We start from the raw sequence: 13,321 nt of genomic DNA on the forward strand, positions 1-13,321 counted from the left end.
CTCTCCTCCCCCTGGTGCCTGTGGTCCAAAGGACACGAGCGCATGCAAGAATTTTTGGCACCTGATAAAATATCTTCATTAAAATCATAGGTAAATGAGTGGATGCTGAATTGGAGTAAATTCTAAATATGCACAGCCCATGGTCCACTCCACCCCCACAGGGTCACAGTACAGTCCTGCAAAGACATCATCCATGGGCACAGAAGTATGTAAAAGGAGCGCAACCAGGACCTGGACGTGGCCTGATCTTTCCATCCTCTCTCAGAAAGAAAGGCATCATGAGAAAGGAAACTAATTTCACAAACATGAGGACAGAGGTTTATTGCTCACGGTGACAGAAGGCTGAGCTGAGTCCTAGAAGGAAGGTACAGTCGGTGGGAGAAGAGTCAAGGCAACTTCCCCTCCTCCCCTGCTGCCGTGACTTCTCTGGAAAAACAGGCAGGCTGTCAGGGAAACATCTTTGGGTGACCATGAGACACACAAACCCCAAAAGCCATGACCCTCACCCACCGTGGGTCCCAGGGCTTGGAAATCCCCTCCTTCAAGAAGCAGCACAAAGAAAAGTTGGAGTTGCAAAGTGACTGAGAAAGACATTGTGGTGGAGTTTAAACCTATAAGTTCAGAGCACGCTGGGCTAGGAACTGAGCCCTGTATGTGGGTTTAGGATTTGAGATCCTCTCCATTCTAGGCTCTGTTCTCCAGCTTCTTGAAACGCTTTCACACTCAGCCCAGCTGTCCACCAGAGCTCAGGCCTTCAACATCAAGCCTTCCGCTGGGCTGCTGTCAAGGAAGTCATCCCAGGCCCTTCACAGAGATGCTGATCTGGACCTTCCTAAGTTTTACCTGAGAAATCCATGTGACACTTGATAAATTACCAAACGAGGTAGATAATTCTCTTGGGAATAATGAAGCTGGGGAAATTTTATAGACTGTATACAGATGAATATAAACATTTATCTCAAGGTAATCCTAGCAGAGTTGGTGGATGTTGATCACTAATGAAGTGATCTTCTTCTCACTTCTCCTTGGGTTTTGATACCTGTGTCCTAATAATAATGGAAGTACCCAATCAGCTGGCATCTTTGGGGGACTGTCACCATGATGCTAATACAACTGGTTCTGTTGGTTTGTTGGCAGTCCTACGGTTTAGTATAAATTACGAAATGCCTCTTCTCAACATGTGTGGCATTATAGGTGACAGATCTTGCTTTTTAGCTAAAGAAGAGGTGGAAGGGATCAAGTTGCTTCTGGGAGTATAATTTGTTGCCTGCACAGAGCAAGCAGGAAGAGGAGTTGACAGTTATTCCTCCAACCTGATGTTGATGAAAACTTATTTGACTGTTTGAATCTGACTATTGACCTCAGCCACCGGGTCACCACTCCTTCGCTGCCCAAAGAGCATTTGTGTGAAAGAGAGACGGTCGGATTCAATGATGCACATTTTCCTGGCTCTTTGCCTGTCTTCAACCTCACTGATGCTTTGGGGGTTGGGACAGCGAAGGGGGAACAGCTGCTTGATGCTAGGAAAGCGCAACAAAAGTGAATACCTGTTGTGATTGAAACCTGAGGGGCCAAAAGTGCTCTGAACCAGAGCAATTTTGTTTCGGGAGCACACAAAGTCCCGTATGGGCAGTGATGTACTGGGAGTTGCTTAGCAATGAGTTTTCAGTGGAGAAAAGGGCCTGGTTTGTAGCCTTTGCTGACTTTCACGGTATAAATATGCCCATTGTGGCTGATTTCAAGCTACCAAGGTGATGTCCCAGAACACGGAATTGGGAAGGGCTGTGTGCCACTGGCTCCTCTAAGCAGGTGTGAGCATACCTCCAGCTGCGATGGGGAGGCGTCAAGGCTTCCAAGGCTACATCGGTCTCCATGGAAACTTAGAATCGAGACAAGAGTAGGCCAGGCTCAGTGACTTGTTTTCTAAATGAGGAGCTACGGTTAGTAAGACACCATCTTTTCAAACATGCACACACTTGGCTATTTTTTGATACTGGGGCCACTCAGCAGTGAAAAGCATCAGGTTCCTCCTGGCTGGTCCCTGTGGAACAGGGTCCTCCCTTCTACATCTCCAAAGTCAGGCTGTGCCCAGAAAAGGAAGGGGAGAATGAGCCCTCTGAGCCTTTTGCTCCCATCTTTCCACCCTGGAGGAGTCACTTGTTAGAGTGAAGGATGGAAAAATAACTGCTCTCAGCATGCACACGTCACTCGAAATGGTAAAAAGGCAAACAGGCAGAGCCTGGCCCACTCGCCTTGTTTTGATGAGAACAAGATGGCGGCTGCTAGTGGATTGGCATAGTTTTCTGAGTTATGGTTTTCGGTAAAAATTCACTGTCCCATCATGGGCCCAGAGCACTTTCTGGATCACCTTGGGAAGCCTCGACTGTCTGTTCATGACTTACAGAAACTAAGATATTGAACCCTAGGGATGATGGAACCAGGTGCTTTAAAATCAGGCTAAAAACCTGCTCAGGCCTTTTCTTCTCCAATCATCTCAAAGAACATGCCCGACAAGACACGTGAGACAAGGTGAAACGCTTCCTTCGAGTTCAAGTCACAGACTGAGGTTTGGGGACCTGCCAGGCACGTTCCTCTGCCCTCTCCTTGGCTCCAATAGTTATGACATGTGAATCAGAAGAAGGTGACTTTGGGTCAGACTTCAAAGAACATCATTGCATGTAGTACCTGCCTATTGAAAACCATTTTCATGCTAAGGTTGTCTACACACGCACACACATGTTAGCTTTGGGGAAGGGGGAGGGGAGAGAGAGAAAAGGTGAATCCAGTAGAACTATGTCTAATGTAACTTGTCAGCCACAGCTGGGTAACACTAGCTGTTAGACATTTTCCCCTTGGGCTTGGGGGCCCGAGGTCCCAGCTGAGCACAACCGAGTTAGTACCAGCGGAAGGATATTTGGATTACAGCAGCCACCACAGCATGTGGCCATGTCAGACCTGGGCCCAAATGGCCACTGCCAACCTCGCTCCCGGGGTGACCGATGGCCCACAGAGGTCACCGCTTCTTTTCAGCATGGAGCCCAATGGTCCTGGGGTGCATAAGCCGGTGAACACCATGCTTCCCCACCTGCCACCAGCATTATGAGTCCTTGATCATGACCGCACTGGGAGTGATTCCTGGGGAGTCTCTGCTGAGTCTCAGAGCTCAAAGGAGCTTCTCAGAAAGAAAAGCCAGAGCACACAGCACGTGCCTTGGTCATCCTTTGGTGATAAACAGGGGCAGTTCAATGTCTGCCCTGCAGGCACCAGGAACCAGGCTTCAACGCCGCCCCGAGCCGGGGGTCCAGCATCCCTAGGCTTGGAGGTGGTGGTGGCTGGCGGTGTCCACCCAGGCGCCCCGATCCCACCCTCCCCTTCTTCTCACCAGCCGCCTCCTTCCAAGCTCTCCAGCGGAGCAACGTCCTTCACTCGGAGACCGGCAGAATGTTCTGGCTGTGGGAGTCCCCGGTGAGGCCGGAGGAGCGGAGCGATCGCCGGTGGAGGACCCGGTTCAGGATCTCTTTGCAGCTCTTGCGGTACTGGTGTCGCAGTAAGGAGTACACGAAGGGGTCGGACGCGGCCTTGCTGTAGGCCAAGCACTTGGACAGCACCCCCCAGTGGGAGCTGATGGGTACTGCAGAGGACAGCTCCACCAGCCTGTGGACAGAGACCGGGAGGATGTCGGGTTATGAGAGCACAGCGGGGCGATGCCTGCGCTCCGGTCTGAGCCCCTGACCCCGGCTTCCTGTCGGAGCTTCAGAGTCTCTGAGGCTGCCTCCTCCAGTGACAATGACAACAGCAGTAACAACCATTAACGCGGTGGCCGCCCACCAGGCACTTCCTTTAGGCCAGGTACTGTGCTAGTGACACATATTACACGTGAGTCATGACAGCTCCATTTTACAGGTGAGGAAATCGACATCCAAGGACGTTAGGGACTTTGCCAGTAAACTGCAAAGGCAGGATTTGAACTCAGGTGTGTCTGATTCGGGAACCCAAGGTGATCTGAGAAACGCACTCGGTTTCATTGCATCCTGGCCACTGGCGCTGACTCTGCTGCTGACTTGCTCTGTGACCCTGGGCAAGTCATTTCCCTTCCTGGGGCCTGGATGTTTTACATGAAAAGTGAGAAGTCGGATAAGATCATCTCTATGATCACTGCAGCCAGAAGAGATGGGATTCTTTGCTCCAAATCCTAGCTCTGCCTTCCAAGGGAGGTTGCCTGGGAGGAAGGGCTGAGAACAATTTTCCAAATATTGGGCAAAGCTCAAAGTATGTCTCACAGCAGGGAAGAATCTGCTGGTGAGAAAGGCTTCTTCCCAGGGCTGGGATCTGGGGGCCCCTGGCAATAGCAGCAGTAGGGGATGCCCTAACGTGACCTCATTCTTTAGGAGGAGGTGAGGGAAGAGGCGGCTTCTGTGTCAAAGGGGCTCGGTTCTGAAACCCATCCGACAACTCCATTCAACAGTGCTAAGGCCATGCTGTGAGGGAGCGACAGCCTTCCTCTATGTAAATGGAAAGAAAGTAAAATTGTCAGTTGCTCAGTCGTGTCCGACTCTTTTCGACCTTATGGACTGTAGCCTGCCCTGCAGAGTCTGTTCATGGGATTCTCCAAGCAAGAATACTGGAGTGGGGTAACCATTCCCTTCTCCAGGGGGTCTTCCAGACCCAGGGGTCAAACTCAAGTCTCCTACATTTCAGGCAGGTTCTTTACTGTCTGAGCCACCAGGGAATTCCCTCTGAATCAGGACATTAATTCTCTTCCAAATGTGTCCAGAACCTTTGGCCATATTTGGACATTAACCAGCATTAATAGAAGGTACGAAAGGCCACAGAACTGGGAGGGAGCTTGGAAATAATAAATTACCCTCTCCCCACCCACTGTCAAATGAGGAAATCAAGGCCCAGAGAGGGAAAGAGTTTGCCCAGCATCACACAGCAAGTCCGTGATGGAGGAGGATCCACTAACTGTGCTCAGACTGGAATCTGGCATCTGTATCCTTCCTGGGAGGTGGGGTGAGGGAGGGGTCAGCAGGATGGAAGGCAGGGTGGCTTTCAGCATGGAGGGCTGCCCAGGTGAGAACCCAGGTACCGAAATCACCGAGCTTGGGCTGACCCTGTGTTGCCAACTTGAGTGATTTTCCTGAAGGCTTCTTTGGGTTTAGGTCATGAGGACGAGCTCAAGAAGGGAAGGAGGAGGAAGGACGCTGATGGGGTGAGATTCCCTGTTGCAATGATTCCCTTTTTGAACAGATCCTTGATGTCTCCATTCTAAGGCCCTTCTATCTGGCATCCTGTTTCTGCCCTTGCCCTCCCATCCTGAGGGGAAATGTGGCCAATGATCTGCTCTTCTCCTTGGAAGCCTGAATGGGGAAAAATGGAGCTGTTGGCATTTGGGAAATCTGTACTTTTAAGAAATCTATGTTGGGAAGTGATGAGCATAAGGGAACCAAAACCCCTGAGTCTAGAATTCACACCTAATAATAACAATGAAATAGCTGAATGCCAACGTATTGTTGCTATGCAATGCCCGGTTGCTTTTCCAAAATGTCTAGTTTTCTCCATATAGATAAATTCAGTCTGAGCATTTGAGCTCTCCTAGGAGAACTTATTCGGAGAAGGCGATGGCACCCCACTCCAGTACTCTTGCCTGAAAAATGCCAGGGATGGAGGAGCCCGGTAGGCTGAAGTCCATGGGGTCGCTCAGAGTCGGACAGGACTGAGCGACTTCACTTTCACTTTTCACCTTCATGCATTGGAGAAGGAAATGGCAACCCACTCCAGTGTTCTTGCCTGAGAGTCCCAGGGACAGGGGAGCCTGGTGGGCTGATGTCTATGGGTTCGCACAGAGTCGGACATGACTGAAGCGACTTAGCAGCAGCAGCAGTAGGAGAACTTATTAAGAGCCAAATAGCATCAAACCATCCAGCAAGATCAAAATTATTATTTGCAGGTTCTGTAGATTTCACAGAATAAAGTTATTGAGGACAATTTAAAATTTCACCATTTAGATAATTAAGAGGTAAAATCTATTGCATTTGCTTCTCAGAGATTTTATGTCCAGTCTGAACATGCCTGGCTCAGTAATAACAACTCCCAGTTGCGTATCTCCTTTGGGCCAAATATGAGATGTGCACACTCTCTAATCTTACGGTTACCCTCTGCAGAATGGGTGTCATTCATCCCACTTTACAGATGAGGAAATCAAGGCTCAGAGGGACTGTGCAGCGAGCCAGCATCTCCTCAATGGGAAGCCCAGTTGCATCTAACTACGACCCACGTCTTGCTTGGGTGCCACGCTGGGATTCAAATCTCCGCATTGCCGATTGGACAGGGTGAATTCTGGGGTCCCTCCCGGCCCTGAGAACTCCCTTTCTGTGAAGTTGCTATGTGCCACCCAGCACTTCGGTCACCCCCGGTCCACAGTGCACAGGACTTCTATTCCGAAAAGCCAGCATCTGGCCTTCCCAAGGCCTCCAGGCAAAGAGATGCTTCAGATCAGCCTGGGCCTGGGCACTGCTCCCACAGGGCCCCCGGGCAAGGTGAACCTAGGACTTTCCGCGACCAGATGTGCTGGCTGACCTGCTTTCTGGTTTTCCTGTGCGTGGGGACCCCCCCTGCCATGTGCCCACCGTGGCTGGCTTTGTTCTATTCCAGCTCTGACAGTTCCAAGTCCCCACTGCTTTAGGGGAATGGGCTGGGGTTTCTGTGTTGCTACAATTGCTTCTTTCTAATTTCACATCTGGGCAGGGGATGGCCACGTGGTCCCCAGATGACCTTTGGGCAAGGGAACGCTCCAGCCCGTCTTCTCATGCCAGGTCCAGCCACCTCCTCCGAACACCCTCCCCTCCAGGAAAGGGACATTATTATTCTGATCAGTCACAGTTTCCTCGTGAGCAGGGTCACCGTGTGCTCAATGTGGCCTGCTACGCTCTGCCTCTCCTCTCTGCTACTGCACATGATGGATTACTGAGCTCCGCTCTCCTGCCCCTGCCCGCAGGTCTGGCCCAAGAGCCCTGAGTTTAGGGGTTATTGGCTCAGGTGTTAGTTAATTAAGGGGGACTTGGTTTCCTTTCACCCTAGCCCCCTGTTGTAGGTTGAACTATGTCTCCCCAAATTCATAGGCTGAAGTCCTAACTCTTAACACCTCAGCTGCTGCTGCTGCTGCTAAGTCACTTCAGTCATGTCCGATTCTGTGAGACCCCATAGACGGCAGCCCACCAGGCTCCTCCGTCCCTGGGATTCTCCAGGCAAGAACACTGGAGTGGGTTCCCATTTCCTTCTCCAATGCATGCTAAGTCACTTCAGTTGCGTCCGACTCTGTGTGATCCCATAGAGGGCAGCCCACCAGGCTTCTCTATCCACAGGATTCTCTAGGCAAGAATACTGGGGTGGGTTGCCATTTCCTTCTCCAATCAACACCTCAGAGTGGAACCTTATTTGGAACCAGGCCTGTTGCAGGTGTAATCAGTTGCTGGAGAAGGTGGGCCCCTAAGCCCATGTGATGACCGTGTCCTTACAAAAGTGGGGAGTCTGGGCACAGATGCACGCAGAGAGAATGCTGCAAGATGAAGGCAGAGACGGGGTGATGCTTATGAAGCCAAGCGACACTAAAGATGGCACGTAAATCATCAGAAACTCTAGGGGGGCAGTGGGGAGGCCTGGAAGAGCACCCTGGCAGCTTCAGAAGGACCCACCCGGTTGACATCTTGATCCTGAACTTCCGGCCTCTAACTGAAGCTGCACAGTTCTACTGTTGAAGTCGCTCAGTGAGTGGCAGCTAGCTACAGCGGCAGGGCTGGGAAACAGACCCACGTCACTGAGGAGCCTGTGGCTGTGCAGAGGGTGTTAGGCAGGATCTGGTTGTTCATGGGCCCCTGGTCATAACACCAACATGGCACCAAACCCTTTGGAGCTCCTGGAGCCCGTGGGCACCGAGGGTCGACATTGGGGTCAGCAGAGGTCAACAGCCCCCAGAGCAGGGCACTGGCCCTTCCCCTCCAGGGAGAAGGGTGTTTTCCCTACAAAGCAAGGCTCCCTGCCCCCTGCCCCCACTGTCCAGTAAGCACCAAGGTGACTTTCCAGGTCCCGCCTGAGGCATGTGCCCAAGAAACCTCTGCCATCGGGCAGTGTGCCGGGGAAACATTTACACTTCTGTGCTTAGAATGTCCAGCCTGTCCTGGACAACCTTGACACAGCTCCCCCGAGGAGCCCCTGGGCCGAGAGCGCAACAGCTGGGCGGCTGGTCAGGCTGGGGACTGAGGGGGAGGGGAGGTCAGGAGTCCGCTTTCCTGAGCATCTCGGGTGGCTCAGAGATGGCAGTGAGCCCCTGGGGGTCCCGGGGCACAGCCTGGCTGGGGTGGGAGGTGTGAGATGCTGCAGGATGTTGCTGCTGCCAAGTCGGAAGCTGAGTGTGGAGATGGGTGTTTACCTGACTCAAGGTGACCCAGAGCAGACACCTGTGGCCCTGACCTACCTGCCTGTCCCCACCTCTGGATCCCCTTTGCTCTGTATTTGTTCCGGGGGACCCCTCCAGGGAGCATCTCCCCTCTCTGGGCACAAGGCCCTCTGGTCTGGGTCCCAGAGAGGTCTCTGTGCTGGCTGTCACAGCAGAGGGCTGACAGTTGGGAAGCCGCCCCCTCGGCCTTCACCCACAGGGCTCTCAGACCCCACCTGGCAGCCTGGCCACCCTGGTCCCGGGAGGAGGATGGAGATACCCTTGCCAGGACTCCTGGGCAGTCTCCAACCTCCCTCCTCCCGGAGAAACCAGTGTCTCAGCTCTGCTCGATGACTGGAATCTGCAAAGTAACTAAATTCTGGGGGAGAGAAGAAGACCGGTAACACCAGTAATCCCAGACCCAGCTTCTCTTCTGGGTCCTCAGAGGCTCGGGGCTTTGACAGCCACTTTCACAAACAGGGTCTCAAGTCCCCCTGGCAGCGTCCCTTGCCCTTCACACGACAGGGCAGGACCTGAGGCAGAGTGACAGGCTGAGGCCACGTGGCCTGGGCGTGGGGGGTGGATTTGAACCTGGACTGTGGGTGCCAGGCGGCACCTCCCAGCTCCTTGAGTCAGTTCTAGGTTAGAAAAGGCCTTCACTTTCAACCCTTGAATTTAAAGTGGTAAATTGGTGCCCCATCTTCACACTTCCATGATATCATCTCTCCCCCACTCACACACACACTCACACACTCACACACGCACTCACACACACATTCACACATGCACACACACACACACACACATGCCGTGCACCAAGTGCAACACGGGCCACAGAACATCCTTTGGGAAGCAAGCCTGGTGTCTTCTCAAGACTTCTGGAGAATCTGGTCTGTGTGTTTGAAGATACATAAGTAACAAGCTGGGCTTCCCTGGTGGCTCAGCTGGTAACGAATCTGCCTGCAATCCAGGAGATCCAATCCCTGGGTCAGGAAGATCCCCTGGAGAAGGAAATGGCAACCCACTCCAGTACTCTTAACTGGGAAATCCCATGAACAGAGGAGCCAGCCTGATGGGGTATGTTCTATGGGGTCGCAAAAGAGCTGGACACAACTAAACAACAAGCTGAGCTTTAAATGTTCATGAGCCACTAGCAGGGAAAAGGCCTTTGATTAATAGAATATTAACACTGGGCATATTAAAGCCCTCTGCTGTCATAATTCCATGACTCTGAAAAGCCACAATAATGCTGCTGTCGGATCCACAAAGGCCTCGAGGCCCCACTCCGATGATCTGAGATAATCGTAATTACTTGTAAGCATATATCGCTGGGGAGACAATAGCCTTACAAATGCTTCTAAAAAGTGCATTTTAATTCCGAAAAGTGTAATTCGAGTTTCTGGATGAGAATCTGTTGCAGATCCTCACACCCTGCTCACACACTCTGCAAAAAGCCAGACTTGGCCCACTGGGGCTTTTGGTGTAAGTGTGTGAATAGAAGGCAGTGACCCTTATTAAGAGTGAGGGTGGGGGGACTTCCCTGGTGGTCCAGTGGTTAAGAATCTGCCTTCCAATGCAGGGGACATGGATTTGATCCCTGGCCAGGGAACTAAGATCCCACACACCACGCCTTAAGATCCCATGCCACGCCAGGGCAACTAAGCCCGCGTGCTCCAACTACTGAGCCTACATATTGCAACTAGAGTCCATACACTGCAACAGAAGATCCCGTGTGCCACAACTAGGACCCAACGCAGCCAAACAAATAAAAAGAGTGAGGGTGGAGGTTTCCAGTGCGTTCCTCTGTCATCTGACATGCCCCAAAATCCAGGTGCAAGGGGCTTTTTGGTTGGTTGGTGCAACATGGGAATCTGAGAGGTAAAGATGCACGGTCAGCGCCGGGCCACCTAAATCTGCTGAGGACTCCAGCTGCCAGTAGTAATGACCTCTGGGCCCGACTCCAGGTCTGCACAAGCTGCTGTCAGTCTGGTGGGAGGTCAGAGGTGACTCCATGCAAACACTGCTGCTTCTAGTGAAAGGACTCACTCACCGGCCTGGCGTTTACCCACAGGAGTCTGGATGTTTAGGTTCATGCCAAGATGCCTGGGCCTAGAAGTTGGATCAAAAGCCTGTGGACAAACATTTCTATATTTTCAGCACCTGGTCCACAGGCTTTGGAGATGTAACATGGTCACAGGGCTAAATTTTTGCCAACAGGCTTGGTACTGGCCTTGAACCCTTGGATCTGCCAGTTGCTACTGCTATGGCCATGGGCCACTCATCTCACCTTGTTGATCCTCAGTAAATGGAGATTCTAGCACTCACCTTGAAGGAGAGCTGTACAGGGTAGGTATTGGTATATCCTGGCTACATTATAGGTGTTGAATAAGTCATCAGTCAGTTCAACTCAGTTCAGTCACTCAGTCGTGTCCAACTCTTTGCAACCCCATGAATCGCAGCATGCCAGGCTTCCCTGTCCATCACCACCTCTCGGAGTTTACTCAGACTCATGTCCATCAAGTCAGTGATGCCATCCAGCCATCTCATCCTCTGTCGTCCCCTTCTCCTCCTGCCCCCAATCCCTCCCAGCATCAGAGTCTTTTCCAATGAGTCAACTCCTCACATGAGGTGGCCAAAGTACTGGAGTTTCAGCTTTAGCATCATTCCTTCCAAAGAACACCCAGGACTATTCTCCTTTAGAATGGACTGGTTGGATCTCCTTGCAGCCCATGGGACTCTCAAGAGTCTTCTCCAACAGCACAGTTCAAAAGCATCAATTCTTTGGCACTCAGCTTTCTTCACAGTCCAACTCTCACATCCATATATGACCACTGGAAAACTCAAAGCCTTGACTAGATAGACCTTTGTTGGCAAAGTAATGTCTGTGCTTTTCAATATGCTACCTAGGTTGGTCATAACTTTCCTTCCAAGGAGTAAGCGTCTTTTAATTTCATGGCTGCAATCACCATCTGTCATGATTTTGGAGCCCCCAAAAATAAAGTTTGACACTGTTTCCACTGTTTCCCCATCTATTTCCCATGAAGTGATGGGACCAGATGCCATGATCTTCGTTTTCTGAATGTTGAGCTTTAAGCCAACTTTTTCACTCTCCTCTTTCACTTTCATCAAGAGGCTTTTTAGTTCCTCTTCACTTTCTGCCATAAGGGTGGTGTCATCTGCATTTCTGAGGTTATTGATATTTCTCCTGGCAATCTTGATTCCAGCTTGTGCTTCTTCCAGCCCAGCATTTCTCATGAGTAAGTGATAGGTATGGTTATAAAGGGCCTTCCCAGGTGACGTTAATGGTAAGGAAACTGCCTGTCAATGCAGGAGACATAATAGACGAGGGTTCGATAACTGGATCGAGAAGATCCCCTGGAATAGGAGATGGAACCCACTCCAGTATTCTTGCCTGGAGAGTCCCATGGACAAAGGAGCCTGGAGGGCTACAATCTATAGTGTCACAAAGAGTCAGACACAACTGAAGCGACTTAGCACACATGCATGGTTATAGAGACCCCACATCCTCCAATAAGGGAAGTCTGAGAATTTATTTGAAGACTTGAGTGGTTCTTAACCCAAGAATGGTGCTTCCCAATCTGAGACAGTTATCAGGCAGATGTGAACAGACTGTGGATAAGGAGAAGGGATCTGCCCCCCGCCAGCTGGACCTTCCTGATCAGCTCAAATCGGGGGCAGATGTCATAGCACAAGCCCCTTCTCTTTCTTGATGTTCTGATTCTGCTAGCTCCCAGCGCTTCCCACGGCTGATCTAACATCAACCCACAGGCTTGCACATGTCTTCCCCCAATAAGATCGGAGGGGGAGAAGTAGTAATGCAGGCTGCTTAGACGGAGGTTGTCCTTGTGGAGTTACCGGAAATAGTAGTGTCTGTATTGATGGCTCAATGAGGGGTTTAAGTACCACTCGAGCAACTTGATCTTAATCATCGCAGAAGCTGCACTTTGTGGTTCTGAGTGGGTCACGGCACCAAGTGTCTTCCTATATCCTCTGGGAGGAAGGAGAAGCCTCCATGCAGGGCAAGGGGACCCATGGGTGGGCTTTGGCTCCAGGCAGACCCTGGCAGGAACCCTGGCTGAGTCATTCACAGGATTGGCCTCAGAATCCATCTCAACAACTGTGCTGGCTTGCCACGTGCAGTGGATCCCAACTGGCCTGAAACCAGCTCACTCTCCCTGGATGAGCGGCTGCTAGAGAAACTACCATTTCCATAACCCATGGCTCTAGGTTCTCCACGGGGAATCATCTGCAAGAAGTTAAATTCTCAGCTGCATTTCAGAGCAGAGCCTGACTTCGCTTCTGAGACCAGGGAGATTATGTCCACACTCGGAAGCCAGCTTGGGAAGAACAGCAGAAGAATCAACTGCCACCAAAAATATGAGCGGCCCTGATTCCGGTCCTGGGGATGGTGGGAGGTACACTACGAGGAAGGCCGTGCATGGGTATTTTATGCATTCCTTCCTAGAGTCTGACTTCTCCCCACAATGAGTGTGCAGTTCTCAGCCCTGACTCAGTGTACGATGGGAGAGTTTGGGTCCAGCTCCTTGGAGGTGGGGGTCAGAGCAAATTCTGCCCCACCCCCGGTCTACCCCACCTCACCTCTTTTAGCAGTTCTGCTGCCCCCGCACGGGAAGGGTAGCTCAGGTGTGACCCTGGACTTACCCAGCACACAGCCGGAGCCCAGAAGGTCCCCTGCATGTGATGAGCAAGTTCACATGTGTCCCTCTCCCTGGGGTGTGCCGGGGCCCCTGCTATCACAAAGGCTAGGCCCCTTGTGGGAATCTCTTCTGTCTTCAGTCATGGAAGGGGCATGGGAGTAGGGCGTGGGCAGGGGAAGGTGGTTCCAAGATGGGTGTCATTTCAAGA

The 13,321-nt window shown here is 51.6% G+C and overlaps 1 protein-coding gene across 1 annotated transcript in view; it reads right to left on the reverse strand.

The window, feature by feature from the left end:
* Positions 1–292: 292 nt before the first annotated feature.
* GPR26 (G protein-coupled receptor 26) overlaps positions 293–13,321 on the reverse strand; it is a 29,094-nt gene continuing 16,065 nt past the window's right edge. Inside the window, exon 3 of the mRNA XM_027529066.1 lies at positions 293–3,654. Within this exon, the coding sequence (XP_027384867.1) occupies positions 3,423–3,654 (232 nt within the window). The 3' untranslated portion in view covers positions 293–3,422. The remainder of the gene's footprint in view (positions 3,655–13,321) is intronic.

Source organism: Bos indicus x Bos taurus, chromosome 26 (genome assembly GCF_003369695.1).
Source record: "Bos indicus x Bos taurus breed Angus x Brahman F1 hybrid chromosome 26, Bos_hybrid_MaternalHap_v2.0, whole genome shotgun sequence".
Lineage (NCBI taxonomy): Eukaryota > Metazoa > Chordata > Mammalia > Artiodactyla > Bovidae > Bos > Bos indicus x Bos taurus.